Source organism: Oncorhynchus tshawytscha, linkage group LG11 (assembly GCF_018296145.1).
Source record: "Oncorhynchus tshawytscha isolate Ot180627B linkage group LG11, Otsh_v2.0, whole genome shotgun sequence".
Classification (NCBI taxonomy): Eukaryota; Metazoa; Chordata; class Actinopteri; order Salmoniformes; family Salmonidae; genus Oncorhynchus; species Oncorhynchus tshawytscha.
Window position 1 is genome coordinate 5,764,946 of NC_056439.1, and position 27,804 is coordinate 5,792,749.

General features: G+C 42.4%; 1 protein-coding gene across 3 annotated transcripts; it reads left to right on the top strand.

The window, feature by feature from the left end:
• The first annotated feature begins 6,223 nt into the window (after positions 1–6,223).
• On the top strand, positions 6,224–27,215 carry LOC112232347 (neurotrophin receptor-interacting factor homolog). Of its 3 annotated transcripts, XM_042330471.1 has the most exons (6): positions 6,230–6,696; positions 16,271–16,401; positions 16,798–16,968; positions 23,365–23,529; positions 25,552–25,663; positions 25,809–27,215. In XM_042330471.1, the coding sequence occupies exons 1-6, from the start codon at positions 6,420–6,422 to the stop codon at positions 26,846–26,848; spliced, it is 1,896 nt and encodes a 631-aa protein (XP_042186405.1). In that variant the 5' UTR covers positions 6,230–6,419; the 3' UTR covers positions 26,849–27,215. The 3 variants fall into 3 exon arrangements, 1 of the variants encoding a protein (XP_042186405.1); XR_002950632.2 differs by lacking the exons at positions 23,365–23,529; positions 25,552–25,663; positions 25,809–27,215 and adding an exon at positions 20,342–21,290 and having other exon boundaries at positions 6,224–6,696; positions 16,798–19,745; XR_002950630.2 differs by lacking the exons at positions 23,365–23,529; positions 25,552–25,663; positions 25,809–27,215 and adding an exon at positions 20,358–21,290 and having other exon boundaries at positions 6,224–6,696; positions 16,798–19,745.
• Positions 27,216–27,804: the final 589 nt, after the last annotated feature.

Consider the following 27,804-nt stretch of genomic DNA (forward strand, 5'->3'; position numbering starts at 1 on the left):
TAGTTTTGGATTAAATTCAATTTTCACAGAACCACTTGTTGCAATTTTGATGAGGCTCTCTTGTTCAGATATCAGTAAGTGGACTGGAGCCAGGGCATGAAAGGGATAATGAATCCAGTTGTTTGTGTCATCCGTTTTGGGAAAGTACTAGCTTAATTGCGCACCTAACTAACTCAGGTGCTTCGCTATATCACATTTGACATTGTCCGTAAGCTTGAGTTCATTTGCACACAAAAAGTCATACAATGATGGAAAGACCTGTGTGTTGTCCTTGTTAATGCAGACAGAGAAGAGCTCCAACTTCTTAATCATAGCCTCAATTTTGTCCCGCACATTGAATATAGTTGCGGAGAGTCACTGTAATCCTAGATTCAGATCATTCAGGCGAGAAAAAACATCACCCGGATAGGCCAGTCGTGTGAGAAACTCACCATCATGCAAGCGGTCAGACAAGTGAAAATGATGGTCAGTAAAGAAAACTTTAAACTTGTCTCTCAATTTTAAAATAATGTGTCAATACTTTGCCCCTTGATAACAAGTGCACTTCTGTATGTTGTAAAAGCGTTACATGGTCGCTGCCCATATCATTGCATAATGCAGAAAAAACACAAGAGTTCAGGGGCTTTGCTTGAACAAAGTTAACCATTTTCACTGTAGTGTCCAAAACGTCTTTCAAGCTGTCAGGTATTCCCTTGACAGCAAGAGCCTCTTGGTTGATGCTGCAGTGTACCCAAGTAGTGTTGGGAGCTACTGCTTCCACGTGCGTTACCACTCCACTATGTCTCCCTGTCATGGCTTTCGCACCATTAGTACAGATACCAACACATCGTGACCACCAAAGTCCATTTGATGTCACAAAGCTGTCCAGTACATTAAGAACATCTCCTGTTGTCTTGGTTTCCAGTGGTTTGCAGAAGAGGATGTCTTCCTTAATTGACTCCCCATAAATGTAACGGACATATACAAGGAGCTGTGCCAGGCCCGCCACATCTGTTGACTCATCCAGCTGTAACGCATAGAATTCACTGGCTTGTATGCGCAGCAGTAATTGTTTCAAATTATCTCCTGCCATGTCACTGATGCGTTGTGAAACTGTGTTGTTTGATGGAGAGATTGTCTGTATAGTTCTTTGGGCCTTTTCCCCCAGCATTGTCCCAGCCATATCCACGGCAGCAGGAAGAATTAAGTCCTCCACAATAGTATGGGGCATGCCTGTCCTAGCCACTCGGTAGCTCACCATATAAGACACTTCTAGCCCCTTCTTATTAACGGTATCTGTTGCTTTTATACATGTCTTACTACTTGAAAGTCATCTTAAATTCTCACTCCAAAAACTCCTGTGGCTTATTTTTCAAATTGGAATGTTTTGTTTCTAAATGTCTGTGCAAGGTGAAGGTTTCATCGAGTTGTGAGATAGTACTTTTGCACATATAACACACTGTGGCTGAGGAAAGGCACTACTCCCAATATACAGTGCCTTGCGAAAGTATTCGGCCCCCTTGAACTTTGCGACCTTTTGCCACATTTCAGGCTTCAAACATAAAGATATAAAACTGTATTTTTTTGTGAAGAATCAACAACAAGTGGGACACAATCATGAAGTGGAACGACATTTATTGGATATTTCAAACTTTTTTAACAAATCAAAAACTGAAAAATTGGGTGTGCAAAATTATTCAGCCCCCTTAAGTTAATACTTTGTAGCACCACCTTTTGCTGCGATTACAGCTGTAAGTCGCTTGGGGTATGTCTCTATCAGTTTTGCACATCGAGAGACTGAAATTTTTTCCCATTCCTCCTTGCAAAACAGCTCGAGCTCAGTGAGGTTGGATGGAGAGCATTTGTGAACAGCAGTTTTCAGTTCTTTCCACAGATTCTCGATTGGATTCAGGTCTGGACTTTGACTTGGCCATTCTAACATCTGGATATGTTTATTTTTGAACCATTCCATTGTAGATTTTGCTTTATGTTTTGGATCATTGTCTTGTTGGAAGACAAATCTCCGTCCCAGTCTCAGGTCTTTTGCAGACTCCATCAGGTTTTCTTCCAGAATGGTCCTGTATTTGGCTCCATCCATCTTCCCATCAATTTTAACCATCTTCCCTGTCCCTGCTGAAGAAAAGCAGGCCCAAACCATGATGCTGCCACCACCATGTTTGACAGTGGGGATGGTGTGTTCAGGGTGATGTGCTGTGTTGCTTTTACGCCAAACATAACGTTTTGCATTGTTGCCAAAAAGTTCAATTTTGGTTTAATCTGACCAGAGCACCTTCTTCCGCATGTTTGGTGTGTCTCCCAGGTGGCTTGTGGCAAACTTTAAACGACACTTTTTATGGATATCTTTAAGAAATGGCTTTCTTCTTGCCACTCTTCCATAAAGGCCAGATTTGTGCAATATACGACTGATTGTTGTCCTATGGACAGAGTCTCCCACCTCAGCTGTAGATCTCTGCAGTTCATCCAGAGTGATCATGGGCCTCTTGGCTGCATCTCTGACCAGTCTTCTCCTTGTATGAGCTGAAAGTTTAGAGGGACGGCCAGGTCTTGGTAGATTTTCAGTGGTCTGATACTCCTTCCATTTCAATATTATCGCTTGCACAGTGCTCCTTGGGATGTTTAAAGCTTGGGAAATCTTTTTGTATCCAAATCCGGCTTTAAACTTCTTCACAACAGTATCTCGGACCTGCCTGGTGTGTTCCTTGTTCTTCATGATGCTCTCTGCGCTTTTAACGGAACTCTGAGACTATCACAGTGCAGGTGCATTTATACGGAGACTTGATTACACACAGGTGGATTGTATTTATCATCATTAGTCATTTAGGTCAACATTGGATCATTCAGAGATCCTCACTGAACTTCTGGAGAGAGTTTGCTGCACTGAAAGTAAAGGGGCTGAATAATTTTGCACGCCCAATTTTTCAGTTTTTGATTTGTTAAAAAGTTTGAAATATCCAATAAATGTCGTTCCACTTCATGATTGTGTCCCACTTGTTGTTGATTCTTCACAAAAAATACAGTTTTATATCTTTATGTTTGAAGCCTGAAATGTGGCAAAATGTCGCAAAGTTCAAGGGGGCCGAATACTTTCACAAGGCACTGTAAGTGAACCCCAAATAAATGTAGTTCTCATCATATTTGCGCCTCTTCGATGGTCCAACGTCCCTGTCTTTTGTTCAGTGCTTTCCTGGGTAAGGGGGCAGTAGCTCTTCAGCTGCATCAGATTCCCAACTGTCAGTGTCCATGCTAGCTGGGCTAACAACAAATGTAGAATTACTGATGCTAGCATTGGATTTGCTTGTGGAAGCAAAACAACTTGTGTCGTCGACAGGTGCAAGTGTAGTACTGTTTGTCGTAGCAGTACTACCAGTAGAGCTGGTATGTGTCTCTATGGATGTGGGCCTTACTTTTTTAACCATTAATCAATTTTCGAGCAAACAAAATAAGCAGCTCTATGTTTGGCTACATACAGAACGTTAGTGGAATTCCCGCGAGAGAGTAACGGTTAATGTGATTGGATGTTAATCATTTGACTAGGCTACCTGTATTTAACATTGTGTTGTTATTTCGCTGAACACTAGATGGTTTTATTAAATTTTTTGGCAATGAAACGAGGCTACTCAGGCGAGAAAAAACCTCACCCAAATGTATAGCCCCGTTGAACTGTTTGAAAAAGTATTTTTTAAATTTAAAAATGGGAATCACATTTTTATTTGGCGTACCAATCGACGGTATTGCGCGTACAGTTGAAGTCGGAAGTTTACATACACATAGATTGGAGTCATTACAATTTGTTTCAAACACTCCACAAATTTCTTGTTAACAACAATTTTCCAACAATTGTTTACAGACAGATTATTCCACTTATAATTCACTCTATCACAATTCCAGTGGGTCAGAAGTTTACATACACTAAGTTGACTGTGCTTTTAAACAGCTTGGAAAATTCCAGAAAATTATGGGCTAATTGACATCATTTGAGTAAATTGGAGGTGTACCTGTGGATGTATTTCAAGGCCTAACTTCAAACTCAGTGCCTCTTTGCTTGACATCATGGAAAAATCAAAAGAAATCTGCCAAGACTTAAACATTTTTTTGTAGACCTCCACAAGTCTGGTTCATCCTTGGGAGCAATTTCCAATCGACTGAAGGTACCACGTTCATCTATACAAACAATAGTACTCATGTATAAACACCATGGGACCACGCAGCCGTCATACCGCTCAGGAAGGAGACACGTTCTGTCTCCTAGAGATTAACGTACTTTGGTGCAAAAAGTGCAAATCAATCCCAGAACAACAGCAAAGGATCTTGTGAAGATGCTGGAGGAAACAGGTACAAAAGTATCCATATCCACAGTAAAACAAGTCCTATATCGACATAACCTGAAAGGCCGCTCAGCAAGGAAGAAGCCACTGCTCCATACCACCATAAAAAAGCCAGACTACAGTTAACAACTGCACATGGGTACAAAGATTGAACTTTTTGGGGAAATGTCCTCTGCTCTGATGAAACAAAAATAGAACTGTTTGGCCATAATGACCATCATTATGTTTGGAGGAAAAAGGGGAGGCTTGCAAGCCGAAGAACACCATCCCAACCGTGAAGCACGGGGGTGGCAGCATCATGTTGTGGGGGTGCTTTGCTGCAGGAGGGTCTGGTGCACTTCACAAAATAGATGGCTTCATGAGAAAGGAAAATTATGTGGATATATTGAAGCAACATCGACATCAGTCAGGAAGTTAAAGCTTGGTCGCAAATGGGTCTTCTAAATGGACAATGACCCCAAGGTCCATATAAATGTTTTTATTTGATTTACAATTATATTAAATTAGAAATTTAACATACCAATGTTTTAGAGGAGAGTGGCTGCTATTTCTTCTCTCATGATGTTAACATCTTTGTCCGTATTTAAAAAGACAATCGACTCTTCCTTCAGAACACATTCAGCATACTGAGGAAATAATTTGATAGGCATTTCAGTTTTCCCCCCAAAAAATTATTTTACACTTAAGATTCTAATTTGCAAGTATACAATGACACAGCTAATTTCTTCAGGCAAGAAAATAGCCTTGACAAAATCCTTCCCACTTCTTATTTCCTTAATTTTGTGGCTAGAGTCAAATACTTTCTGTGGCACATATCAGAGTCAAATGCTTTCTATATAACAAACTTCATGTCAGGATAGGCAACCGAAATGAATAATTAATGTATGTGTGTTATATTAAACAGAGGAGGGAGTCAAATGTAGGAAAGCAATAAACATTTCAGAACAACTACTAGTCGAATAAGACATTGGAGAGATGACGAGCATTACTAGTGCCTCCCCCGCTATCAAACCGACATCAAGGTCACCCAAATTGAGGTTTACATTGAAGGTACCGTCCACGAAAGTGAATCTTAATCGAACCTAACCTTCATGGACAAAAATATAAAACCATGGAAGTAGTCATTATGTATAATGCACTTTGTAATATTCATGTTATACCAGTGCAGTGGTATATTTTTATGTAACCAACAACCGCACCAATTTTAGCATAGCGTTAATTAGCACCCATATGCACGTGAGCTAGCTAATTAGCAATAGCATCCTTTTGCACGTGAGCTAGCTAATTGCTTACAATGAGGGAATCTTATTTAGACAAATTTGACAACTTGAGCAGTAAGCCTAGGTTTACATGTACAGTTATGTAATCATTTTCTGTGTTTCTTCAATGTATGCTTTGTGTTTTGCTGGCTCTAAATGTGTATCGTTGATGCCGACGGCCATTCCCTAAGTTACACATAGCGAGTCTACACAGCCTACACATAGTATATACAGTAATGAAATGAAATGCCTATTGCTTATTTCATGCCTTTCTAATTATCGTGCATTTTATGTCTATGCTTATTTTCTTTAATGTACAGAGTGGAGGGCGAGTCCCAAAATGAAAAAATGCAGCAGCAGTCGACTTCATCACTGCCCCTTCTGCACATATAAAGCTGAGCAATATATGGCCAACAACCACATCAAAGGTCATGCTTCAGTGAGGCGTAGAGGTACTATTTAATTCTTTGTTTATTGAATATATTTGACATTCACGTTTTTTTGCCTTATTTTTTCAATTACATCAGTGTATTTAATGAAATTGTATAACTTGTTACTTTACTGTTATTCTTCTCTTTCAGAGTTAACAATCATAAAGTGTGGCTTCAGTTGTAGAAATGCGACTGTCAGGGGGGAGCATTTAGGCACAACACCGGAAACAGACAAGTAAACGGAAGTGAACAAGGCTAAGAACAACTTCCACGTTAGCGGTTTTATTTAGACGTTTTAACATCCTGGAACTCAAAATCGGATTAATTGAACTGCACATCATCACCCCGTGTAGTGTTTAGTTCGAGTTTGAGACAGGATTTATTTGATAGCTAACTAGCTAACAATGGCTAACTGTATGATTTTTCACACTCAAATTGCCTCCATCATGGAGGTTCTAGCGAATGCAGCCGTGGCAGAGATCTGTAAACTCGTAGACGACGACTATGCAGTGTTTCGTTTGGAAATAACTCAAAGCCAGAAAGAAAACAGGGCATTGCGGAGGAAACTACTGGAATCGAAGGTGGCACGGGAGCGCGCAGAAAGGACAACGCGAGAGCGCGTCCTCGCCAGTCGTCCCAGTAGTGTCAAGATTGTCGAACGATACAGAGGAATGGCAAGAGGTACATTTAATTGAAGGTCGAGGATGCATGGCCTGTCGCGGTTCATAGCGTAGTGCCTGTCACCTCGTTCACCAATGCAGATATGTTCAGATGTGTTACCCAGAATTATGTCTGTATATTGTATATAGAACAAGTAGAATCGGACAGTCGCTTTAAAAACAAAAAACAATTGAACAAAACAAATGTAGGGATATGGCAGTTCTTGGTCGATGGTCTTCCGCAGCTTTGATGATAGGCAGTTCAGAAAGGTATTATCTTGAGAGGGAGCATACAGTGCATTCGGAAAGTATTCAGAACCCTTGACTTTTTCCACATTTTGTTACATTACAGCCTTATTTAAAAATGTATTAAATGAACCTTTTTCCTCAATCTACACACAATACCCCATAATGACAAAGCAAAAACAGGTTTTTAATATTTTTTTCAAATGTATAAAAAATATAACAGAAATACCTTATTTACTTAAGTATTCAGACCCTTTTCTATGAGACTCGAAATTAAGCTCAGGTGCCTCCTGTTTCTAGTGATCATCCTTGAGATGTTTCAATTTGATTGGAGTCTATCTGTGGTAAATTCAATTGATTGGACATGATTGAAAGGCACACACTTGTCTATATAAGGTCCTACATTTGACAGTGCATGTCAGAGAGAAAAACAAGCCGTGAGGTCGAAGGAATTGTCCGTAGAGCCCTGAGACAGGATTGCGTCAAGGCACCGATCTGAGGAAGGGTACCCCAAAACAATTCTGCAGCATTGAAGGTTCCAAGAACACAGTGGCCTCCATCATTCTTAATGGAAGAAGTTTAGAAACACCAAGGCTCTTCCTAGAACTGGCTGCCCGGCCAAACTGGGCAATCGGGGGAGAAGGGCTTGGTCAGGGAAGTGACCAAAAACTCAATGGTCACTCTGACAGAGCTCCAGAGTTCCTCTGTGGAGATGGGAGGACCTCTCGGAAGGACAACCATCTCTGCAGCACTCCACAAATCAGGCCTTTATGGCCAAACGGATGCCACTCCTCAGTAAAAGGCACATGACAGCCCACTTGGAGTTTTCCAACAGGCACCTAAAGTCTCTCAGACCATGAGAAACAAGATTCTCTGGTCTGATGAAACCAAGATTGAACTCTTCATCCTGAATGCCAAGTGTTGCATCTGGAGAAAACATGGCACCTTCCCTACAGTGATGCATGGTGGTGGCAGCATCATGCTGTGGGGATGTTTTTCAGCGGCAGGGACTGGGAGACTAGCCAGGATAGAGGGAAAGATGAACAGAGCAAAGTACAGAGAGATCCTTGATGAAAACCTGCTCCAGAGTGTTCAGGACCTCCGACTGCGGCGATGGTTCACCTTCCAACAGGACAATGACCCTAAGCACACAGCCAAAACAACGCAGAAGTTGCTTCGGGACAATGTCCTTGAGTGGCCCAGCCAGAGCCCAGACTTAAACCCACTCAAACATCTCTGGAGAAACCTGAAAATAGCTGGGCAGCGACACTCCCCATCCAACCTGACAGATCTTGAGAGGATCTGCAGAGAAGAATGGGAGAAGCTCCCCAAATACAGGTGTGCCAAGCTTGTAGCATCATACCCAAGAAGACACTAGGCTGTAATCACTGCCAAAAGCTGCTTCAACAAAGTACTGAGTAAAGGGTCTGAATGTGTATGTTAATGCGACAGCAGTTATTTTTAAAACATTTCTAAAAACCTGTTTTGTCTTTGTCATTATGGGGTATTGTGTGTAGATTGATGAGGGGAAAAAACAAATGAATACATTTTAGAATAATGCTGTAACGTAACAAAATGTGGAAAAAGTCAAGGGGTCTGAATACTTTCTGAATTCAGGACAGCCAGTCTGGGCAGCGTGGTAGGGACAATACAATATTTACTGAGATCTCTACATAGGATGGTCCAAGTCAGTTTTAGATAGAACACCTGCCTGTGGGGAAAACAACCTATGGTTACCTACATTGCCTTCAGAAAGTATTCATACCCCTTGATTATTCCACATTTTGTCGTGTTACAGGAGGAATTCAAAATGGATTCAAAATATTTTTCTCTCAACCATCTACACACAATACCCCGTTATGATAAAGTTGTAACATGTTATTTGAAATTTGTTGCAAATTTGTTGATAATGAAATACAGAAATGTCTAAGTTACATAAGTATTCACACCACTGAGTCACCTTTTAGAACTGTGAATCTTTGAGTAAGTCTCTAAGAGCTTTCCATGCCTGTATTGTGCAACATTTGCCCATTATTCTTTTCAAAATTCTTCAAGCTCTGTCAAATTGGTAGTTGATCATTGCTAGACATCCCTTTTTTTAGGTCTTGCCATAGATTTTCTAGTAGATTGAAATCAAAACTGTAACTCGGCCCCTCAGGAACATTCACTGTGTTCTTGGTAAGCAACTCCAGTGTAGATTTGGCCTTGTGTTTTTGGTTATTGTCCTGCTGAATGGTGAATTAGTCTCCCAGTGTCTGCTGGAAAGCAGACTGAACCAGGTTGTCCTCTAGGATTTTGCCTGTGCTTAGCTCCATTCCGTTTATTTTTTATCCTGAAATACTCCCCAGCCCTTAATGATTACAAGCATACCCGTAACATGATGCAGCCACCACTATGTTTGAACATATGGAGAGTGGTACTCAGTAATGTGTTGTTGGATTTGTCCCAAACATAACACTTTGTATTGAGGACAAAAAGTTAATAGCTTTGCCATTTAATTTGCACTATTACTTTAGTGCCTTGTTGCAAACAGGATGCATGTTTTTGAATATTGTTATTCTGTACAGGCTTCCTTCTTTTCACTCTGTCTATTAGGTTAGTATTGTGGACTAAATACAATGTTTTTCATCCATCCTCAGTTCTCTCGTCACAACCATTAAACGCTGTAACTGTTTTAAAGTCAGCCTCATGGTAAAATCCCTGAGCGGTTTCTTTCCTCCGGCAACTGACTTAGGAAGGACACCTGTATCTTTAAAGTGGCCGGGTGTTTTGATGCGCCATCCAAAGTGTAATGAATACCTTTACCATGCTCAAAGAGATATTCAAAGTCTGCTTTTTTAAATGTTTTACCTATCTACCAATAGGTGCCCTTTGCGAGGCATTGGAAAACCTCCCTGGTCTTTGTGGTTGAATCTGTGTTTGAAATCCACTGCCTGACTGATGGACCTTACAGATAATTGTATGAGTACAGAGATGAGGTAGTCATTCAAAAATCATATTAAACACTATTATTGCACACATTGAGTCCATGCAACTCATTGTGACTTTTTAAGCAAATCTTTACTCCTGAACTTATTTAGGCTTGCCATAACAAAGGGGTTGAATACATTAAACTCAAGACATTTCAGCTTTTAAATTGAAATAATTTGTTTAAAAAAAATTATGAAAAACAATTACAATTTAACACTATGGGGCACTGAGCACTGTGTGTAGGCCAGTGACTAAAAAACATACATGTAATCCATTTTAAATACTATAGGCTGTAACACAAAATGTGAAAAAGGAGTGTGAATGCTTGCTTAAGGCACTTGTAGGTTACCCCATTGGTTCACAGAAAAAACTTGATCCTTTTCAAACAATTTTCTTGTCTGCTGTAGTAAATTACAAAACTACATTTAAGAAAAATGCATTTTTAACATTGCCTGCTTCAGAGAGAGAGAGAGTCCAGTGAACAGGTCAGGGTTCCAAAGCCGCATGCAGAACAGTTGAAACTGGAGCAGAAGCACAACCAGGTGGACTGGGGACAGCAAGGAGTTCAGGCCAGGTAGTCCTGAGGCATGGTCCCAGGGTTCAGGTCCTCCGAGAGGCAGAGAGAGAGAATTAGTGGGAGCAAACTTAAATTCACACAGGACACCAGATAAGACAGGAGAAATACTACAGACATAACAGACTGACCCTAGTCGCCCGACACAAACAGTTGCAGCATAAATACGATACCCCCAGACAGGGCCAACCAGGCAAGATATAACCCCACCCACTTTGCCAAAGCACAACCCCCACACCCCTACAGGGATATCTTCAAACCACCAACTTACTACCCTGAGACAACGCTGAGTATAGCCCGCGAAGATCTCCCCCAAGGCATGAATCCGAGGGGTGCGCCAAACCCGGACAGGAAGATCACGTCAGTGACTCAACCCACTTAAGTGACGCACCCCTCCTAGGGACGGAATGGAAGACTACCAGTATGCCAGTGACTCAGACCCCGTAATAGGGTTAGAGCCAGAGAATCCCGGTGGAGAGAGGGGAACCGGCCAGGCAGAGACAGCAAGTGCGGTTTGTTGCTCCAATGCCTTTCTATTCACCTTCACACCCCTGGGCCAGACTACACTCAATCATAGGACCTACTAAAGAGAAGGTCGAGACCGAGTCTGCGTCTCTCACATGGATAGGCAGAACATTCCATAAAAATGGAGCTCTATAGGAGAAAGCCCTGCCTCCAGCTGTTTGCTTAGAAATTATAGGAACAATAAGGAGGCCTTCATCTTGTGACCGTAGCATGTACGCCAGGTCCAAATCGGAGACATAGGTAGGAGCAAGCCCATGTAATGCTTTGTAGGTTAGCAGTAAAACCTTGAAATCAGCCCTAGCCTTAACAAGAAGCCAATGTAGAGAGGCTAGCACTGGAGTAATACGATCAAATATTTTGGTTCTAGTCAAGATTCTAGCAGCCGTATTTAGCACTAACTGAAGTTTATATAGTGCTTTATCCAGGTAGCCGGAAAGTAGAGCATTGCAGTAGTCTAATCTAGAAGTGACAGAAGCATGGATTCACTTTCATGCATCATTTTTGGACTGAAAGTTTCTTATTTTTGCAATGTTACGTAGATGAAAAAAAACTGTCATTGAAATAGTCTTGATATGTTCGTCAAAAGAGAGATCAGGGTACAGAGTAATGCAGAGGACCTTCACAGTTTTATTTAAGACGACTGTACAACCATCAAGATTGTCAGATCCAACAGAAGATCTCTCTGTTTCTTGGGACCTAGAACTAGCATGTCTGTTTTGTCCGAGTTTTGCCTCCATCCACTTCCTTATGTCTGAAACAGGTTTCCAGGGAGGGCAATTTTGGGGCTTCACCATGTTTCTTCAAAATGTACAGCTGTGTATCGTCCTCATAGCAGTGAAAGTTAACATCATGTTTCCGAAATACATCACCAAGAGAAAATATATAGTGAAAACAATAGTGGTCCTAAAACGGAACCTTGAGGAACACCGAAACTTACAGTTGATTTGTCAGAGGACAAACCATCCACAGAGACAAACTGATATCTTTCCGACAGATAAGATCTAAACCAGGCCAGAACTCGTCCATGTAGACCAATTTGGGTATCCAATCTTTCCAAAATAATGTCATGATTGATGGTGTCAAAAGCAGCACTAAGGTCTAGGAGCACGAGGACAGATGCAGAGCCTTGGTCTAACGCCATTAAAAGTTAATTTACCACCTTCACGAGTGAAGTCTCAGTGCTATGAAGGGGTCTGAAACCAGACTGAAGTGTTTGTCTTCAGGAAGGAAGTAAGTTGCTGCGCAACATCTTTTTCTTACATTTTTGAGAGGAATGGGAGATTCAATATAGGCCGATTAGTTTTTAAAATATTTTCTTGGTTAAATTTGGGGTTTTTAAAGAGAGGCTTTATTACTGCCACTTTTAGTGAGTTTGGGACACATCCGGTGGATAGGAATCACTTTGTTATGTTCAACATAGGAGGGCCAAGCACAGGAAGCAGCTCTTTCAGTAGTATATTGTATGGTACTGTCTTTCCAAGCTAGTCGGAAGACTTTCAGTTTGGTGTAGCGCCATTTCCGTTCCAATTTTCTGGAATCTTGCTTCAGGGCTTGGTTATTTTCTGTATACCTGGAAGCAAGTTTCTTATGACAAATGTTTTGTTTTCAGGGGTGCGACTGCATCTAGGGTATTACGCAAGGTTAAATTTAGTTCCTCAGTTAGGTGGTTAACCGATTGTTGTACTCTGATGTCCTTGGGTAGGTGGAGGGAGTCTGGAAGGTCATCTAGGAATCTTTGGGTTATCCGAGAATTTATAGCACTGCTTTTGATGATACTTGGTTGGGGTCTGAGCAGATTATTTGTTGCGATTGGAAACGTAATAAAATGGTGGTCCGATAGTCCAGGATTATGAGGAAAAACATTAAGATCCACAATATTTATTCCAAAACCCCACTGAGTCGATGATGGCTCCGAAAGCCTTTTGGAGTGGTGGGTCTGTGGACTTTTCCATGTGAATATTAAAGTCACCAAAAATGTGAATATTATCTGCCATGACTACAAGGTCCGATAGGAATTCAGGGAACACTGTATATGGCCCAGGAAAACAGTAGCTATAAAAAGTAGGAGTAGGCTGCATAGATTTCATGACTAGAAGCTCAAAATATGTAAATTTAGTCATTTTTTAAATTGAAATTGAAATGCGCAGGGGATTTGGTCACTAGTGTAACCAGGAGGAGAGGCCTCTTCACATAGTAAATTCATCAGGCTTAAGCCATGTTTCAGTCAGGCCAATCACATCAAGATTATGATCAGTGATTAGTTTATTGACTATAACTGCCTTGGAAGTGAGGAATCTAACATTAAGTAATCCTATTTTGTGATATTACAATCTCTTTCAATAATGACAGGAATGGAGGAGGTCTTTATTCCAGTGAGATTGCTTATGCGAACACCGCCATGTTTAGTTTTGCCCAATCTAGATCGAGGCACAGGCACGGTCTCAATGGGGATAGCTGAGCTGACAACACTGACTGTGCTAGTGGCAGACTCCACTAAGCTGGCTGGCTGGCTAACAGCCTACTGCCTGGCCTGTACCCTATCTCATTGTGGAGCTAGAGGAGTTAGAGCCCTGTCTATGTTCATAGATAAGATGAGAGCACCCCTCCAGCTAGGATTGAGATCGTGACTCCTGAGCAGGCCAGGCATGGTCCTGTTTATGGGTGAGTCCCAGAAAGAGGGACAATTATCTACAAATTCTATCTTTTGGGAGGGGCCGAAAACTGTTTTCAGCCAGCGATTGAGATGTGATAGTCTGTTGTAGAGCTCATCGCTCCCCCTAACTGGGAGGGGGGCAGAGACAATTAATCGATGCCGGCACATCTTTCTAGCTGATTTACACACGGAAGCTATGTTGCACTTGGTGACCTCTGACTGTTTCATCCTAACATCGTTGGTGCCGAGGTAGATAACAATATCCCTATACTCGCCAGTTTTAGCCTTAGCCAACACCATCTTAAGATTAGCATTTACGTCTGTAGCCCTGCCCCCTGGTAAACAGTGTATGATCTCTGGGTGATTCTTTTTAAGTCTAACACGGAACACAAACCGTCTGCGCGCGTGCGCCATCGTACATAAATGTATTTTGCCCCCCCACACCAAACGCGATCATGACAGGCAGGTTAAAATATCAAAACAAACTCTCTACTACATTAATTTGGGGACAGGTCGAAAAGCATTACACATTTATGGCAATTTAGTTAGCTAGCTTGCACTTGCTAGCTAATTTGTCCTTTTTAGCTAGCTTGCTGTTTCTAGCTAATTTGTCCTGGGATATAAACATTGAGTTGTTATTTTTCCTGAAATGCACAAGGTCCTCTACTCCGCCAATTAAACAACACATAAAACCAGTCAACCGAATCGTTTCTAGTCATCTCCTCCTTCCAGGCTTTTTCTTCTCTTGACTTTATATTGCGATTGGGAACTTTCATAAATCAGGTGCATTACTGCCACTGACCTTGTTCATCTTTCAGTCACCCACGTGGGTATAGCCAATAAGGAGATGGCACGTGGGTACCTGCTTCTATAAACCAATGAGGAGATGGGAGAGGCAGGACTTGCAGTCGATCTGTGTCAGAAAAAGAACTGACTTCTATTTTAGCCCTTGGCAACGCAGACGCTCGTTGGCGTGCGGGGGCAGTGTGGGTGCAATAATTGAATTACAGATTTCTAAATGTATTTTGCACCACAAGTGGTGTAGTCAGCCTGTAATCCTGCAGGTAATGGTCAGAGCTAGTGGTGGGAGGTTTTGGCGGCTCAGACGCCGTAACAGGTGGAGGAGAGACCTGAGAAGGCTCTGGCTTCTTGCTTAATGTGGAGAACCGGTTGAAAGTTTCACCCGGCTGAATGAGCGACACCAGTTGAGCATTTCGACAGCATTTGCTTCCAGAAGCCAAGAGAAAACTGTCCGGCTGCGGCGACTGTGCAAGAGGATTTATACTACTAGCTGTACTTTTTGGTGGCACCAACGCTGTTTCATCTTTTCCAACACTGAAATTACCCTTGCCTAACGATTGTGTCTGAAGCTGGACTCAACATAAGGCGATAGTTCTCCTGTATATTATGAATAAAGCGACTGCAATTAGATGGCATAATGTTAATGTTAATACTTATCTTCGGCTGGTGGAGGTCCTGTAGAATAATGTCCAGATAAAGCGTACGAGATTAAAAACGTTGAGCAAGGGGAGGGGCCAAGCTGGAGGGGCCAAGCTGTACCAGTTGTACTGTTAGAGGGACCAGTTACATTAGACGTTATTGTTGTCATATCATTTTCCTCACTGCATTGCAGGCATTAGCAGGCAAAAGACCATGTTCATAATCATTCAACAATTTATTAGCATTTTCTGTCTAATAACAGATGTAAAAAAGGAATGGTAGCAAAAATTTGTGATGTAACAATTATTTCATACTCCACATTTAGGGGGGCCACAAGGGGGTCCAAAATTGTTGTCACAGGGCCCCCCCCTGCCCCCTCCCCAGAACCACTAGTGTTGGTTACATGTGCATTGAACAACACAGCAGCTTTTCAGGCATGTTTTGTTATTTCTGTATGACCACGATGTCTCTTTTACAATAAAGGTGAACGGGAAAGAATATTTGTTTTCCAACATTTGTGGGCGTGGTCGAGGGGAATTCCTTATTACGTATACGTATAATATCGACCCTGAGTATACCTCACAGCGCCATGGAAACCACGGAGCAGTATGCGTATGCAGTAACTCCCGTGATTAGATTACTTACTTACTTAGTTAGCTAGCTATCTTGTAGTCTGGTTGCCGTCTCTGTTCAGCTACTTAATTCCACTCATTGTACTCCAAAGATGTGACAAGGAGTGTAATGTTAGGTAAAACGTCTGGTACGCAGACTAGCTCTCTTGCACAAAGAAACAATATCATATTCTGACCAGATTCTTGATTTACTGCATTACTTACTGCATTATTTACTAAATGAAAACAATATGATGCATGGAACATAATACATCAAGTGTTACCTTACATCCTTGCCTATTGTAGACTTGGTCAGTAGTGTACAATATACCGTTGACAGTGCTCGACATAACTAGGTACCAAGACTCATTTTGGGTGCCGGTACAGTTTATATTTAGGTGCAGGATCTCCACAATACTTTTGAACTAATATTCTATAAGAGGAACAGGAGTTGAAGCAGTAGAAAATTTGATGTGCTGGTACTCGGCTCCAGTGAGCTCCTGCACAAGTCCAGCACTGACATTGAACATTGACAGTAGCTAACCTAACCACATCTTTCCCCCAATCACACTCTCAGGTGAAGGACATCTCACTGGAGGCCACAGGACCTTTGTGAAGCCAGTGGGACACATTACTTGGAGAGATGACCAACCAATCACTGTTGATGAGGGGAGTGGAACCTCAACCCAGAACGTTATCATGATAGAGGTTAGTGTAATAGTGTAGCATAAAAAATGAGTTACTTTGTAAATCAAATGTGTCCGTTTATTTCAGAACGCTCCCCTCAGCAATTCAGGGTAGTGTAGTGGTTAGAGTGTTGGACTAGTAACCGGAAGGTTTCAAGTTCAAACCCCCCGAGCTGACAAGGTACAAATCTGTCGTTCTGCCCCTGAACAAGGCAGTTAACCCACTGTTCCTAGGCCGTCATTGAAAATAAGAATTTGTTCTTAACTGACTTGCCTAGTTAAATAAAGGTTAAAAAAAATTTAAAAACTTGCTTACATGTATATCCTCATTTATCTGCCATAGGTGAGCTTTGTGAGACTTCACATTGTTATCCAATTCAACTAATGTAATGGTAATAACCTCCTCTCTTCTTGTCAGTCTGCAGATGCAGAGGCTGAAGATCCTGGTGTCAAGCTAGAGAGGTCTGAAGGAGAGGAGGACCCATGGCACAGCAGAGACATCCAAACTGGAACGGCTGAAGCGCCACATGTAAACAGAAAAGACCCAACCGCCCCAGCACAGCCAAGGACCCGACGCAGCATCACGGAGGTCAGTGGAATGTCGAACGCCGTCCTCAAGTCAGAGACAGACACCAAGACTTTAACTGTAACACACAGTCTCTTACACACAGGATGTGACCACATATCAGATCCAGAGAGACTGGGGCTGGGGAGACTGGGCTGTCCTCCTGCTCCCGGCTCAGAGTACTTACCAGTATTTCAACAGAGCCAGAGAACGGTTAATTCCAGTGGGGATGGTAACTCGTTAGACACTAGTGGTGATGATTCATCTTGTTCTTACGCTACAGAGATGGACCCTAGCAACATATCCTTGGGTTTAGAGACACAAACTCATCTGTCAAGAGGGGACTGGAACCGGTACAGTAGCAGTGTATACTCTGAAGGGTGCCTAGATAAGAAAGGGGAGGGTCTGGTTGTAGATGAAGTGACCATGAAAGTGGAGGGCGACGTTCCTCCCACTCCCACAAATGCAGATAGTCACCTAGTAGACAGACACTCACAGGGCAGAGATTTCTTAAATTACAGGGGAAGCTTAGAGACAAATCCAAATGTCACGACCCACTCCCCTTTACACACGTTCAGGGATCATGACCAAGTGTCTACGTCGATGGGGCCTTCCGATTTACACAGCCGTGTCCTTTTCGATCAGGTATTGAATTCAAACGACAGGGCTAAAGCCCAGACTCGGGGAGGGGTAACCACATCAGGCAATAGCAAAGAGAAACGGTTCCTCTGCATGTTCTGTAACAAAGGCTTCAGCTGCCTCCAGAAGGTGGAGGTCCACCAGAGGATCCACACAGGGGTGAAACCCTTCAGCTGTACCCAGTGTCACATGCGCTTCGCCCAGGCTGGCACCCTGAAGAGGCACCAGAGGGTCCACACAGGGGTGAAACCCTTCAGCTGTACCCAGTGTAACATGCGCTTCGCCCAGGCTGGTGACCTGAAGAGGCACCAAAGGGTCCACACAGGGGAGAAACCCTACAGCTGCCCCCAGTGTGAGAAGAGATTTACCCGCCAGCACCAGCTGAAGATGCACATGAAGGTCCACACGGGAGAGAGGCCGTTCGCCTGTACGCACTGCGGGAAGAGATTCTCAGATAGGAGCTACCTCAGGATACACCAGCAGAAAAAACATTCCACTCAATAGCTTCAGATGTTTAGATATATTAAATATAAAGATTCATTTTCATTGTTGTCAGCAGAAAGGACCCACAGATGCATTTGGAATAATGCGAGTAGCAGATTTCAGTGTTGAATATTCCTGGGTAGAATATTGCATCCAGACATGTGATATATATTTTAGGCATATTTGTGCCTAAAAAGTCTGTTACATATTGTGTTTGTACTGTGTAGGCCAGGGATGGGCAGCATTGATGGGTGTGGGAGCCACAAAAAAATCGGAACTCAGTCAGAGCCCGCCCTAGCCTTTTGGGGGCCCTAAGCTATATTTTGCGAGTAAAGCATTTTAGCAAAGAGAAAAAATTGTAGTTTTAGAGTTCATTTCCTGCAATTCTACACATTTTGTCATGGGGCATAGAGAAAATGTTGCAATTTTTAAGCAAGTTTTCTGCAATTCTACACATTTTTGCCATGAGGTGGATAGAAGATTGCAATTTTTTAATGTAATTTTATGCAATTCTACTCATGATCATGAGGGCCCCCAGGTCAGTAATTAAATCATGATTGCTACAAGTTTGGAAATAAAATGTATTTTGCCAGAGGGTGGAAACAACTGCTTGCAGTTTTTTATATGATATCTAACGATCAATTGGTTGCCCCCTGTCAGTAATTCGGCCATGATTACTACAAGTTTAGATAGCTTGGGGGGGTTAATCCATAGGCAAAAGGGTTGCCCATCCCTGGTGTAGACTATATGTGACGCGCTCTATAATAATCAGTCGGAAGTAGCAATTACTAATTTGCATATAAATTGTGTTTTGTCGAAATTGAGATTTTTTGCTATTTGGGTGTTTCATCTGGTTTTAACAAAACAATGTCTTTGCTTTCATCATCTGTATGTGTTATTGCCAAATTCAGTATGAATATAGTTTTTAATCCTTTAAACGTAGGATGAAATGTAGCACTTTCCAATCCGTTTGGTGGATGCTAGCTTGTAACACATCAGGCTTTTGAGGCACTAGCTTATCTGCACTATCAAAACCCTCATCTATTCCGAAATCATGAATGAATTACAAACGAGCTAGCTCTCTATATAGTTTAAATCAAGCTACAATAAGCTATTCAATCGGATGATTTTCCTGTTTTCCCAATCAAAGCTACTGTAGTGTATCATCCGCGGGAAAAGGCTACACTCTCTCGCTCATAAAGACCCATCATACATAGTTACACTGTCACTACTGCCTACACCGTAGCTAGTTAGCTTTGCTTTCAACTGCACTGATGGATTTCCGGGAGAGAGAAATCGCAAGATTTTTAAATAGTAATGTTGTGCTGAGAGCTGGTTCAGACGATCAGTGGCATCAACTTATTGCCGGCTACTTTTTGACCCTGCGCCACAGAGCAATGACATAAGCGACTCAGACAAGCTCACTGAAGTCGAGGCCGAGCACCTTGAGGAGGCAACCGAGGAAGACCACCTGTGCACCAGTTAATGGTGAATCGATCAATGACGGCGCTTCAGTCGGTCGAGGGGAAATATGTCAGTGGTGCTGGGCAAGAAATTGAAAAGGATTGCGAGTTCAGGTGAACGTGCAAGTCCAATAAAGGGAAGCCGTGATATTTGGTTTTTACCCCCGAGGAGATGGTCAAGAGACGTGACCAGATGAATTAGCTAACTCACCAATGGTAAGTGCTTGCCATTCAAGTAGTAGTCAAGTTTATGTGGGTGTGTAATGTGTGCATGTTTTCTGTGCCTGTCTATCTGTTAGTGTGTTTGGGTGTGATAAGGCAAACGTAGACTGACTAGCTAACTGTTCATGTATTAAAGCCAACTGTGTGTGTGTGTGTGTGTGTGTGTGTGTTTGCGTGTGAGTGAGTGAGTGAGTGAGTGAGTGAGTGAGTGAGTGAGTGAGTGAGTGAGTGAGTGAGTGAGTGAATGTGTGGCTTTGGGGGGAGAGAGTGAAGTGGGGGATGTGTACCCCATGCAACCTAGCTATGTAGATAGTAACTTATGGGACCTGTGTGTGTTGCGGGTGCTGGTATTTGTCCTAAAGACAAGTTACATAAATCCATGAAATGGCCATCTATAAAGTTATGACATTTATTTATATCGAACCTGACCCATTTACACTACTAATAAAAGTATGTGTGATTCACGCATGCATTTCGATCTGTACAGGTTGCGTAGTTTGTTTTCTTGAACATGTTTATATCACTTTAAAATGTATTGGCTAGAATAGATGACGACAATGACTGAATGTTAAAAAATAGTATATTGTTAGTTGTCTTATTTTTCAGATGAAAAACATCTAGTGCTCATTGGCAAGATCTCTGGTTCCATGAACCTCTGCAAGGAAATGGTCATCTCGAACCGGAACTAACAAAAAGAAAACATCAGAGGACATATTTCTTTGAGCAAATCTGCAGAGAAACATTCAAGTTCCGACACGCGTAAGTTTTCATTTGAGTAATACAACCTGATGTCCTCTGTTCTTATTGGGGCTGCAACAGTATTAACAAGTTCATGAGATATTTAAGAAAAGATGAGTAGTAGGCTAAATCATGAATAGAAATAAAACAGCTGAGAATACATTGTGCCTTTCAGCACATTTTAACAGGCATGTTTAAAAATGTCAGAATTTCTACAAAAAGCTGACTGCAGTGATAAAGTTCTATAGTTCTATGGATCGTGATAAGGCTCCAAGGAAAAAAGAGGTGTGGTGGTCATCTCGCCACACTCAGTGAATTGTCCACTATGTCAACAACTTCACCAATATCCACGCGGTGCCGCTCCCAGGACAGATCCCTGGATTTAAGAAGTCAGACATCCTGATGCTACCGACATTTCAGACCAAAGTCCTGTGTGGCGCTAGTATAAAAACGTTCATGCGTGATCATGGTGAGTGTTTTCCTAAATCTCTATACTTATATTTGTACCAAACGCTCGTCAGCTCAAGCCAGTGACAAAGACTCTAGCCAAAGCCCACACGAATCGGATCCAAAGAGACTGTCGGACCTTACTCTCTGGTGACGCACTGGTGTAGTCAGATTTTCTTTAACGTTTCTCATTTTAGTTGTTGCTTAGAGACCAGGACTTACTCTGACCAATTTTAGCTCATTCTCTGGCTTGTACACTACATTACCAAAAGTATGTGGACACCTGCTCGTTAAACATCTCATTCCAAAACCATGGGCATTAATATGGAGTTGGTCCCCCCTTTGCTGCTATAACAGCCTACACTCTTCTGGGAAGGCTTTCCACTAGATGTTGGAACATTGCTGTGTGGACTTGCTTCCATTCAGCCACGAGCGTTAGTGAGGTCGGGCACTGATGTTAGACGATTAGGCCTGGCTCGCAGTCTGTGTTGTAATTCATCCCAAAGGTGTTTTGATGGGGTTGAGGTCAGGGCTCTGTGCAAACCAGTCAAGTTCTTCCACACCAATCTCGACAAACCATTTCTATATGGACCTCGCTTTGTGCAGGGGGGCATTGTCATGCTGAAATAGGAAAGGGCCTTCCCCATACTGTTGCCACAAAGTTGTAAGCACAGAATCGTCTAGAATGTAATTGTATGCTGTAGCATGAAGATTTTCTTTCACTAGAACTAAGGGGCCTAGTCCAAACCATGAAACACAGCCCCAGACCATTATTCCTTCTCCACCAAACTTTACAGTTGGCACTATGCATTGGGGCAGGTAGCATTCTCCTGGCATCCGCCAAACCCAGATTCTTCCGTTGGACTGCCAGATGGTGAAGTGTGATTCATCACTCCAGAGAACGTGTTTCCACTGCTCCAGAGTCCAATGGCGCCGTGCTTTACACCACTCCAGCCGACGCTTAGTGTTGCGCATGGTGATCTTAGGCTTGTGTGCGGCTGCTCGGCCATGAAAACCCATTTCATGAAGCTCCCAACAAACAGTTCTTGTGCTGACGTTGCTTTCAGAGGCAGTTTGGAACTCAGTAGTAAGTTCTGCAACTGAGGACAGACGATTTGAGCTTCTTCTTTGAGCTTGTGTGGCCTACCACTTCGCGGGTGAGCTGCTGTTGCTCCTAGACGTTTCCATTTCACAATAACGGCACTTACAGTTGACAGGGGCAGCTCTAGCAGGGCATAAATTGTACGAACTGACTTGTTGGAAATGTGGCATCCTATGACCAGGCCATATTGAAAGTTACTGAGCTCTTCAGTAAGGCCATTCTACTGCCAATGTTTGTCGATGGAGATTGCATGGCTGTGCTCTCTATTTTATACACCTGTCAGAAACGGGTGTGGCTGAAATAGCTAAATTCAGTCATTTGAAGGGGTGTCCACATTCTTTTGTATACATAGTTTATGTGTACAATTGTGTGCACATGTATCCATATACGTGTGTGTGTGTGTGTGTGTGTGTGTGTGTGTGTGTGTGTGTGTGTGTGTGTGTGTGTGTGTGAAAAAGAAGAACATGGGCACTCGTCAATGGATTTCATGTATTGTTTTGTAATTAAGTAAATAGTTGTTCATTATTTGAATAAATGTCTTAAAAGTAATTGCAAACGTTAACTGCGTTTTTCTCAAAAACATGATTTGGTGATACTCTGCATGTAATGGCACGTAACTTTCTTGTAATTTGGAGTAGAGTGATCATGATGGTCTCAGTAGAAAGCTAACATTCTCCTTTTTCCAGCACTGTGTTTTGGGGTCAATGTGACTGATTATGATAAAGCGAGTCACATATCATGTTCACAAATGCCTACTTCATTATTTCCATTTAACTACTTAAAACACTTTTAATGAGAAAATGAATGCAGTTCATCAAGTTCATGCCGATTTTAAATATAAATATATATAATAAAATGTATGTGATTTTCATATGGTGTATTGAACACTTGTTTATGTTTAATAAAACAATTGGACTTTTCATTCTAAGACTTTCATTGAGACTCTTTAATATACATCACATCTGATCTCACCCTATTCTGCATACACCAGACAGCACTTTATTACCAAAATACACTTACTAAATATACCTACACAAACCCAGACACTAACAAACACCTACTGTACATGTCAAAATAGTTTAGTCAGGTTTGTCTGATGATGACTTTTGACTTATCATCATTATTTATTTATTTTTTACCCACAACATCATATTTATGTCCACCATGATGGGTTTAACAACAATGAAGTCATTCTGTAACTACAGTATAGGACTCAAACGTGGTGGGGATGGGTAAAGACTCCATGTCAAAAGTGTGTTTATTATCTTTGTGTACATACCTGAGGGAGTGTATGTCTGTGTAATCTGTATCACCTGTCTCTTCCAGGAGGAGGAGGGTCTGGAGGTGCTGCTGGTGAAGGAGGAGGGGTGTGAGGAGGGTCTGGGGAACCCTGAGGGGACCATGGTCATGGAGGATAACCTGACTACACCTCCTCCTGAACCCACAGAGGAACTAGCTGAGCAGCACAAGACCACACACAGTCTCACTGAGGTGAGCCCACTGTATGGTATTAGGTCAGAACCCGTATCCAAAAATTATCTTCGAATATGAGTGCTGCTCAGTTCCGCCTTTTAAATCATAATGAGTAAGACTACATAGCAGGGATGCAAACTAGTCACCTTTCGTCGAAAATCGCCGTTTTGAATCGTGTAGATCCGATGAGAGAAGTTTATTTGTGGGGGGACTTGGATCACAACTGGCAGCAAGCGAACGAGTGATACGCGTTTGGAGAAATACTGTCGGAATCCAAGGCTCAGCCAATTGTTCACATAACAACAGAATGCAGCACGCGACTGAAGAGAGAAGAGACAATCAACCTGCTAGTTACAGCATCGGCTCTGGAAGGACAGCAGTAGGGTGCAACGGCAGTTTGCCAGTTAACTCACAGCAGCGCTTCCCGTGAACGATAACGAAGAGGTAGGTGAGAAGCCTGGCCACGGAGACGGGGATGAGAAGGTGATGGAGCGTACTTCATGAGCAGTAACCGAAAAACAACTGGCATTTGGAAAGTTTGAGGCGAGGGAGAAAGTGGTGGAACAAGTATTAGCATTGTTAAGTATCCTGCTAGCTGGATCGAATTCTCCGTTAGCTAGCCAGAGAACTGTTGAGCAACATTAGCCAACTTTGATGATCAAATCATTTAGTTTATTGTATGAAAATTAGCTGGCTAATAAAGTCAGACAGCTGGCTATCTAACGTTACAACATCAGATGAGCTAACGTTAGTAACCTAAATAATTCGCTATAGTATTAACAGATAACTGTTATACGACTCCTTGCGGTTCCTCAAGTTATAACGCGTTAGTTGCGTACTGGACCCTGGCAATTTGTGTGAAATGTTAACGAACTAACTACTATATGTGAACTAATGTTTACCCTCTACAGTATGTGGTTCATTTTCAGAATGAGAGAGTTAGGTTAACATGAGGCGTTGCTTGTTATTAAACAAGTGGGTTCAGGGATGAAGTGTAGCTAGAGCTGGGCCTGGTTTATGCTGGATGCCAATAGAGGTGAAAGAAACGCCACACACGTTCCCTCCCGCCAGGTGTACTCTGCCTGAAAGAGATCAATTACACCAACAAAGGGTATCATGCTCTGCTGGCACATTGTAGAGCAGATGTCCACAGGAAGAAAGTGTACAATGTAATAACATTCCGTGTAGCCCACAGATATGGCTTTTGTTGTGTTGAACTTGACCGTAACACTTTTGTGTGAGTGAGGGGGGATTAATAAATTTTTTAATAAATGTTTTACACAGTGAACGTTATTTTTGTACACATGTAGCCTTGTGCACTTGATGATGTCTACTATAGTGGCCACCATAATAGAGCAAAAATAGAATGCCTGTTTGTTTCATTCTATTTCTACTTTAAGATTTTTTCCCCCAAGTCCAATATTTAGATGTGTTTGGGGTCACAAGCCTTCTATTTTAAAGGCTGTCATGGTAACAAGCGTTCTATTTTAAAGGCTGTCATGGCTAACTGGAATATTGTATTGTTTTTTTTCTCAAGACTTGAGTGTCATTTGTTGTCAAATCTAGGCAACAAATAACATTGGATTGCTTTCCTTACATTTTTTTAGCTGTGAGTTAGGTTCACATTAACCACTTTTTATTTTATACACAGAGACTGATCATGTAGATCATATTCTTTGTTTAATTAATTAGTTAAAACCAGCATTTCCCCCTAGCAGGGATTTTCTTTTGCATGTTTCAGTGCCCCCCAAAAAAGTGTTACCTCACCAGTTTGCATTCCTGTATATAGGCAGGTGGGGACCTGATCCTAGATCAGCACTCTTACTCTCAGACTGTGGATGGTCTTGATTAATTTTGTTTTTAAGTGTGGGATTATGCCTTTGACTTAGCAAATCATTAAATAGTGTCAAGTAATCAAATCGACTAACACGTTTGCATAGTATTCATAACAATCCCTCATTGCCCAATCAGATGCGCCATAGCAGGGTGCTCATATCAGATTTCTTGATCCAACATCCTCTCACTCTGTATCTCTTACAGCCAGGAGACATGGAGGATGGGAAGATTGATCTGCTGGTAGTCAAAGAGGAGACAATAGAAGACATATCCGAGAGCACTGACCTGCTGAGTGGACTAAAGATGGGGGAGCAAGGTAAGAGAGAAATACATATAGCCTACATTTAGTAATAGATCTTCAATGGGATAGTGATGCACCTGGCTATGATTTTTTTCCATAACTCCATATGTCGAGTTCTCTGCCATGTTTATGAAGTCTATTTTGTAACCTCTTCCCGCAGGTGGTTGGCTAGAGGCTAACAGAGGAGTCTGGGTGTCCATCTTGGATTCCAAGACCGGTGTAGCCAAGATCCCAGGGGACGACATCACTGAGCAGGCCAGGACCAGATGCAACATAGTGGAGGCCAGCGGATGGGACAGCGTCCTCAATTCTGGGCTGGGGAACAACACTGTTAACCACAACCAGAAACAGACAGTGGAACACAAAACAACAGCTGAATTTAGTCTCCATGACAACAGACTGGCTGAGACCAGGGCGAGACGTAGATTAGGTCTGCGCGGGCGGGGCGGTGTCTGTATTGAGCTGGAGAGAACAGACACAGAGTTGGTTAGCGATGCTCCCTCCTGCTCCTATAGTTGTGATTCAGAGAGACTGATGGTGCCTCAGGTTAACCCCCTAACAGGTGCTGCCTTCAACCTGCCTTCTATAGGATCTATCAACTGGAACATGGACCCTGAGACAACACAGACACTCCCTGGCCTTCGTCCTCCTCACACTTTCCTGATGTTAAACCAGACCTCAGACAATGCCAGTGCCTCAACACGAAATGGCTACGCAAGCCCATTGACAAATGAAAGTGGTAGTAATGCTATCAGCAGATCCAGTGGCAAAGAGAAGCGCTTCCTGTGTTCGTTCTGTGGGAAAGCCTTCAGTTTCCCCAAACAGGTGGAGATCCACCAGAGGATGCACACGGGGGAGAAACCGTTCAGCTGCCATCTGTGCCGGGCTAGTTTCTCCCACTCGTCCAGCCTGAAAAGGCACCAGATGGTCCACACAGGGGTGAAACCCTTCAGCTGTACCCAGTGTAACATGCGCTTCGCCCAGGCTGGTGACCTGAAGAGGCACCAGAGGGTCCACACAGGGGAGAAACCCTTCAGCTGCCCCCAGTGTGAGAAGAGGTTCACCCGTCAGAACCAGCTGAAGATGCACCTGAAGGTCCACACGGGAGAAAGGCCATTTCCCAATACGCACTGCAGGAAGAGGTTCTCAGAGAGGAGCTACCTCAGGATACACCAGCAGAAAAACCATTCCACTCTATAACATTGAAAGTAACCATTCCGCTGGATAGCTTCTGAAGTGTTGATCAAACCTTGCAATAAAGACAGATGAATTTTCATTGTTGTCAGCAGAAAAGACCCACAGATGCAGATTTCAGTGTTGAATATTCTTTGGGAGAATATTTCATCCAGACATTGTGTGATATATATGCCTAAAAAGCCTGCATAGTGTTTGTATTGTGTAGGCTATTTGATTTTCACAAATACCTATTTCATTACTTCCATTCAACTACCCCCCCATACACTTTTAATGAGAAAGTGAATGCAGTTTATGCCGTTTTAGTTGAGATGTGGGGTTTTCATATGGTCTATTTAAAACTGGTTTATGTTTAATAAACACTGACTTTTCAGTCTGACTTTTATTGACACTCCCTGAAGACACAGTGTACAAAACATTATGAACACCTGCTCTGTCCATGACAGACTGACCAGGTGAAAGCTATGATCCCTTATAGATGTCACCTGTTAAATCCACTTCAATCAGTACAGATGAAGGGGAGGAGACCGGGTAAAGATGAATTTTTAAGCCTTGAAACAATTGAGACATGGATTGTGTATGTGTGCCATTCAGAGGGTGAATGTGCAAGATAAAATATTTAAATGTGTTTGTACAAGGTATGGTAGTAGATGAAGCATTGAGCATTTCCAGCCAGTTGTGTCCAAAATAGGTTCATTACTCGAGGCTTTGATTAACACAGTGTACACTAGTGGCACGTGCTGATGAAAAGCATTTAGAACAGCCAAATTATTATAGATGACGTCGCACAGGGTAGACTTTTTGTCTTCTACAGAAGCCAATACCAAACCAATCAGGTGGCTAATCGGCAAAACGAAACGTTTCGGACGTCATTGATCACGTGCATCTGATAAAATTATACAAGCATTGGCACACTGCTTCAAAGTAAACTGCTAAGCGATTTCGACGCATGCCTCAGAGCT